Genomic DNA, 7500 nt, shown 5'->3' with positions numbered 1-7500 from the left:
CCTGCTATACCTTTATTTTAAAGGCATTCTTACTGCATGCAACAGAACTACGAAAAACATGTATCCTTGACGTGTAACACCTCACGTGGTGAATAATCTCTAGAGACACAGATAACAATATCCTCGTGGGATTTTACATCATTGTTGCCAGGATGGCGGTGTAAAAAAGGTGTTGAGACATCTACTGTTTTTGTTACCTACATTGCGGAAGTCGCATAGCACGCAAGTCAAGAAATGTAGAATTTTAGATGAATAGTCGATGTATATATACTTACAGTACACTGTGACAGTGATCAACTTTGAAGGTCCGTCACCAAAGGAATTGAATGGGATGCATCTGTACGCCACCTGCTTTGTTCTGGTACTAACAAATGTAAGATAACTGCCACTGTTCTGTTCCTCCAAACTTTCCTGCTCCCTGTACAATCGATAGCTTGCAGCTGGGTTTGCATCAGCATTGCATAAGAGAGTAAAGTTTTCATTCAAGTTAACTGTGTTGTTGGGCAGATTTGTTGAGAAGACTGTGTTGATTGGATGATAGGCTATAAAATCATACAAAATAAAACGCCTTCTAAAACCTTTAACTCAGATGCTAAGCTCAGAATGGTACATTGTGGCGGCAAAACTCGTGGAACCAAACCCCTTTACTGTCCGCGGACACAGTAGCACAACAGAGCTTGTCCAATTACAATTACATGGCAGCTGAGCAACTTTCCTTATTCTTTTTCTCTAAGAGCTAAACATGTAGTTTAGCAGTTCACTCGCATGGTCGTGGGTTAGAGTTCCGTTCAAGCCTGGATTTCTTTGGCTTCCTTTGCAAATGCTTAAGTTGCTACATAAGTGTAATGACCTTTGAACTTTCATTTCATTCTAATGTATTCCACAATATACATTCTAAGAAATCAGAAATAGATTTGAGAGCCCTTTTATGATGTCGTCAAGAAGCGTGTGGTGGGGGTTTCCCTGATTTATTTGTTAGAATTTACAAACACATCTTGCCTTATGCATCCAGCTGCATTTTTGGGAATGAGCGCTTGTCATTACCATAATTGGCACCTGGTAATCAAGCCTACACCAATAATTGGAACCATGTATGAAACAGACAGTAGCTGTATAAAAATGATTCAAGAACATAGAGTCTGCATGTTGATGAAGGCACAATGAGCTTCAATGAATGTGATGCTGGGGACAAGACTGTAAACCAGATACCTACGAATAAAAAAGGATGTGATTGCTATCCTTGCTTATTCGCTACTGGTTGACTACTTTGCAACCTGTGATGCGCAGGTTGAATTTAAAGTTTTAAAAGAGGAAAGAGTGGCGGTAGGCAGTCTGATTTTAAAGCTCAATTTTAAAAATAGGAAGCAGTTGAGACTTACATTGAACAGTAATGAAGACGTCAGAAATGGCTGCATTTCCAACTCCATTGTCAGCAGTGCATCTGTACCCCCCTTCATCCTGTTTCCCTGTGATCTTCAAAGGCATGTTGACAATACTGTTATCAAACAGCCTTGTCCAGGTGATGTTTGGTTCTGGATTACCATCAGGTGTACAATTGAGTCGCACAACGTTTCCGTCATCAACCGTTTTATTCAAGGAAATGGATGTTATGGTTGGTGGGTCTGTCAAAATAGGTCAAAGAAAACAACAACTTTTAAGGTTTCAGCTCTTGAGAAATTACCACGACATATCAACATCTTCTTTCTTTCTTTCTTTCTTTCTTTCTTTCTTTCTTTCTTCTTCTTCTTCTTCTTCTTCTTCTTCTTCTTCTTCTTCTTCTTCTTATTATTATTATTATTATTATTATTATGGTAAACTTTATTGGTAAAATCATTCAAGGTATATATCAACATCATTGCGGGAACAGCCTAGGCAATGTGGACTAGGATATAAAAGATATATATGTGCATGTTGCATATGTTAGTATAAATCTAAGATAATAAAAAGTAGCGATAAATGCACTACTAAATAAGATAAATATTCTAAAAATAAATAAATAATATTGATTTTAAAAAAAATTAAATTTAAAAACCTCAGCATAATAAAGCTAAAATCTCAGCATGATAAAGCTAAAATCTGCTCTTTCAACTATTATGTTGCTATATTTGGGCATTTGCATAATTACATGCACGAAAATCTCTTAACGATCTCACAGTTCTGAGAAATAACCCATTTCTGGGACCGTTCAATTGTCAACCTTGCTACTTTCGGCCCAAATAACACATTCAGTTCTTTGTCTAGGTCTTTGCAGTATGCACCAAGATAGTAAAAATACTATGGTGATAAGCTTCACTTTGTAGCCTGGATACAAGTTCTTTATTCCCAATCTAAGGTCTAAGTACTTGTTCTGTTTGCACTTGGTTCTTTCAGCAATTGTTCCTGGTGTGCATATCGTACCTTCCCCTAGAGACCATTCTTTGCTCTTCTTGTCTAGTATACTTATATCTGGCTTGTTTGCACCATCCTTAGGACATTTTTCAAGTTGCCATGGTATGTCCCATAATATCTTTGCTTCTTTGTTTTCTTTGCTTGGCTGAGGGTGGGATTGCATATGCCATGGAGAAGAAAAATCAGATTCATCGAAACCATATTTTTCAAGGAGAGCATGATAGACAGGGCGAAGCATTTTGTCATGGCGAATTTTGTAAAGTGACTGAGCTATATGTGAGCAGCCACAAAGTACGTGTGATACTGTCTCCTGTTTCTCAGAACAGAGTCGGCAGGACAGTTCTTCTACTTGTTCGTGCAACTTCTGGGATCTGTAGGTCTTGGTATTTAGGAGTTGTTGCCTGATACTTGTGTCGATTGACATTACAATGTCTGGAATGTTCTTCCACTGTTTAAAGATGTCAAATGAATTATTTGATATTTGGGGATCATTCCAGTGTTGAGTCACAAATTTCCCAACCCAGGGCTGTCTCTGTGTATCTCTCATGTGCCTGTCGGAGTTCGCCTTACCTACAATGCTCTTTACTTTGTATGGTTCCTTACCGCTTACCCGCATTTCTTTGTCGCCGTTTCTCAAGATTGTTTCTCCGTCTTCAAAATCACACTCAATGTTCAGTTCTTCTGCGTACTTCTTGGCATCTTTAAATATAGATCTTAAATGGCTTTGTTCTTTTTTCAGCTTTAATGACTTTACGAGTTTGATATGCTGGTCTTCTGAGTTGTTAATGTAGTTCGCTATTTTTATCTTGGTGTTCTTGTACAGTGTTTCTAATTCCACTAATCCTTTCCCTCCTTGTTTTGGCTGTAAGTAAAGCAATGGTGTTGATTCATGCTTATGCTTTCCACTACAGTCATTGATCACTTTCCTTGTTAGCCTGTCGAGTTCTTTGAGGTGACTAAGACACCAATCGGTGGTCCACATATAGTACTGTAAGACAGGTACGGCATAAACAGTGGTTGCACGAACCTTTCGTGGTATTGAAAATGGAGAAGTCCAAACTGCCCAAAGCCGATTCTCGTACTGATTGGAAGCCTCTTCAATAACTTTATCCTCTAGATGCTGAGTATTCTGGCACTTTCTGGCATTTCTGAGGCGCTGTCGTTGGGTGCCAGTTTTCCTCGTTTCGTTTCGTTTATTATTATTATTATTATTATTATTATTATTATTATTATTATTATTATTATTATTACTATTATCATTTGGTCGTCTGCCCAGTCTCATCTACCCAAGAACATCTACAATTTTACCAGTCGCTACATCAACAACTCCCTTCCTACACGTACGAATATGACAAGATGGGGATTATCACAAAGTCCTGATTGCTCCTTAGTTGCCTTAACCCTGAGTTACTCCTCCATATTGTCACTGGTTGTCAACATTACCTTGATCGCTTCACCTGGAGACACGACTCAATTCTCAACTTCATTGCCAACTCACTTAAACCTGTAATTAATGATCGCTCTTCACTCTATGCTGATGTCAATGGCTTTCCGAGTCCTTCAATTATAACTGGTGAAAATTATCGTCCGGATCTTCTTTTCCTAATACAGTCCAAGTGCCTATATATTCTAGAACTAACGGTTGGTTTCGAATCTAACCTTAAAAACAATGCAGTACGCAAAAAAGAAAAATACATGAACGTGGTCAAAGACATGAGAAGTAACTACAGATGTGTTAACTTTGTAAACCTTTCCATGAGCTCCCTTGGTGTTCTCTCCAACGAATGCTCTACGTTCTTAGAAATGATGAATCACATTGGCATTGACAAAACGCAACAACACTATATAATCAAAAAAGTGATAAGTCTAGCCATTAGAGCGACATATTTTATCTTCTGTCGTAGAAATAAGACTTGGGATAGCCCAGACTCAATAAAACTGTAATTTGTTTTCTTTTTTTTTATTCATTTGTAAATACAGTATACAAGAATATCACTCAATTTCAAATAGCCAGTTGTTAATTGCCTATACGTAGAGAGGTTTACAACTGTACTCGAAGACAAATAAAGTTTCCATTATTATTATTATTATTTTCTAAATTTCTCTTGTAAACTTCTTTTTATTCTCCTAACAGTTTCGTCCGCTTACACAGCTAATTTCAATGAGTTGAACAAAATATCTAGAGGTGACTACGCTTGTACGTTTTTCCTCAGTGTAAATCATGTCCTTTTAGGGGTGTGACGAGCGAAAACAACCACAACTCACAGGATAAGCCAAGTACCTGTGGTATTTGTAAAATGTGTAATCGTTAGTCCCAAATACTGGAAGAACGCACATGTGGTTTTCAGCAGAATACCTTTTCTTTTCGGAGAAAGACAGCTACAAAATGCGTTTTGACTTTTTCAAGATTTTTAATTATTTAACTTTGTTTTCAAATTGCCTTTAATTTAAACCTTTTATAAGCATTGATCTTACAAGCTCGTCCCCTAAATTAAGGACGTTCGCGCGAAAATTTTCTAACATTGATTTTTTTCTGCAAATTTTACCATTGAAAGAAGATGAGTTAGTGATGTCACCGACTTCGGTTTGGAGAGAAATCTGAAAAAATCCGGCTTCTTTATCGAATAAGGCCACAGTATCTGTAAGCCCAAAAATATTGCAATTACATCTTTTAAGTGAAATGTTCTCTACCAAACATTGTTTAAGTGGACCCAAAAGTGAATTTAGTTAACTTTTGAGGTTCCTTAAAAAACGAGTTTGCATTTAGCGACCATAGTTTCATGCACCTTGCAGCCGCAAGATGGCAGGATTCCATGTCCCGAGGACAGAAATCTTGAAACTTTTTTAACTTACCACATTGATTTTTTGTTCAGTTTTGGACAATGTGGAGATAATTGTAAATAAAATCTGTTTCTGAAAAGAAAAGTTGGGGTCACCGAACATCCGAGATCGTTAAATCCTACCAAAGCTATAGCAATGGCCATCTGCCCTATCATTGTTCATTTTAGTACTTAGCGCGCGCTCGGTGCATGACGTGGCATGTGAATTTGCGTGCGCTGTAAAATGCAATTTTCCTCCTAGCTTAGAAACCTCGAATCAGCTCATTTCATTTCAATAATTCGTCGACGTTAAGTTCCTTTTTCTTTTTAACTGGACTTGCCTTATTTTCATATAACACACAATAACCCCTTAGAGGCAAGCGGACATCCTCGAACTATCTAAAAGGTCATTGATGATTATTACAAGAGCCCGCAAAGGATACTAAATTGTCAACTGTAATAAAGGAACTGCAGTAATTGTTCAATCTATTAAATACGCTTTTTCCATTCATTCTGCGAATCAACGAAAACTGAACGTGGGATCCGTAAGCAACAATTCCCGTTCTCATTTTCCACAAATTTGCTCGTAGGAATGCAATGGTTGCTAAAATAGATTCTAATATCCCATGTCCCACATCATGTTGTAGCACACACAAGCTTACCCTTTGATGGAACAGGTGAACATCCAAGAGAAGAAACGGGAGATCACAACAGCTTACATGACAAATTTAAAACGAAGACTGAAAATTATTATTTCAGAACTTTTACAGAAACAACATGAAAGTTGTACAGAATGAAAACTGTCATGTGAAGAACATTTTCCTTTGTTTGGTGTTATTTTTCGGCATTCAGAATATAACGGTTTTCCATTCTTCTCTCCGTTTCCAGGTTCCGATTCGGTATCACGGTTCCGGATCCTAAGTTCTGTATTTAGGATTCCGTTTTCCATACGCCCGCTACCCAGCTGCACAACTCAGCTGTTTGTCGTGAAAATGAACCATTTTCCGCGATCACCGCCAAGGATAGCAATTCTGAAAAACGTGGTTGTTGGTCATCGTGGTGACGAACGAATACTGTAATAAAAATCGTTTCTCTCACGATGGAGTCGCTTAAGTTGTAGACAGCAACGTTTTGACTGCTTAAAATAAAAAGGCGTTTCTAAACCAGAAGACCACACACCGTTAAAAACAAGAAAAATCATAGGTGCTTCTGGACAATCTAAGTTCATTACACCAGAAGTAAGATCAGCCATGCAGAAAAGAAATGCTCTTACTCAAACTCTACAGAACAAGAACACAGACGAAGAGTGAAGTGATCCTCGCACTTTAACTGAACGATTTGAGCAATTGTCTTCTTATAGTCACCTGAAAAATTCAGGTGGCTCCAACGTGATTCCAACCCAGGACCTCTGCGCTACCGGTGCAATGCAAATGCTTTTTGCAGTTGATAGAGCACTGCACCAGTACCCCAGAGGTCATGGGTTCGAATCCTATTGAGGCCATCTGAATTTTTAAATTGTCCATTTAAAGTGCGAGGATCACTTCACTTCACTTCTCCAAAGCAGTGTTGGAGAACATTAAGTCGCACAAAGCTCAAGGACATAAGTTGATTCCGAAAAGGGCGGCTATGGCATCGTCATGTTCCATAGCGAAAGCCCTCAGCTATCTAATTAATATTATAACTGGTGGATCACATGTATACCTGACATCTGGAAGCGCGGATATATTACACCACGCCACACGATAGACAGTGTTCTTGTCAAAAAAGAACTACAGACCGGGGATCGAGGCTATAATACACATGCAAATGACGAAACACTTTGAGCCAATCATTCAGGATTTTGTTTATGCTTATGGCAAATTTAACGGCTGTCCTTCGACGCTATTAACGCTAACATGCAGAGCAATAGAAAAAAAGAACTTGAAAAACGCCATGTAACATCAAACGCTGCAAATAGCAATTGATAAGTACATATTTAACTCATATATATTAAGAATCTTTAATTACTTTTTAAAACACAACCACGAATATTTCAATTTCTATATCTGATAAGGATGCCAGGAAAGAAACAAAGTGGGGGTTTAAGGTTTCCTCTGAGTGGCAGCACCCTTCATAGCAGTGTTACTTAAAGGTCCACTTAGCTAAAATTCAGTCCTTGGATTTAATATCGCTGACAAGAATGTTCAGAGCTTGAACTTCTGGAATGCAATTAAACATGAAGCATGATATAATGTCTTGTCATACTCACACTGCACATCAATGAAGACATCTCTACTAACAGGACTTCCAACTC

At 38.1% G+C, this 7500-nt stretch overlaps 1 protein-coding gene across 2 annotated transcripts in view; it reads right to left on the bottom strand.

The window, feature by feature from the left end:
- LOC137983704 (fibroblast growth factor receptor 2-like) overlaps positions 1-7500 on the bottom strand; it is a 48563-nt gene that overhangs the window by 24040 nt on the left and 17023 nt on the right. For both annotated transcript variants that reach the window (XM_068830872.1, XM_068830873.1), the window contains exons 4-6: positions 7456-7500; positions 1380-1622; positions 276-542 (exon numbers count right to left, since the gene is read on the bottom strand). The exon at positions 7456-7500 is cut by the window's right edge and continues 195 nt beyond it. In XM_068830872.1, coding sequence (XP_068686973.1) covers positions 276-542; positions 1380-1622; positions 7456-7500 — 555 coding nt within the window. The remainder of the gene's footprint in view (positions 1-275; positions 543-1379; positions 1623-7455) is intronic.

Source organism: Montipora foliosa, chromosome 13 (assembly GCF_036669935.1).
Source record: "Montipora foliosa isolate CH-2021 chromosome 13, ASM3666993v2, whole genome shotgun sequence".
NCBI lineage: Eukaryota > Metazoa > Cnidaria > Anthozoa > Scleractinia > Acroporidae > Montipora > Montipora foliosa.
This window is presented reverse-complemented; position numbering and strand designations above follow the sequence as displayed.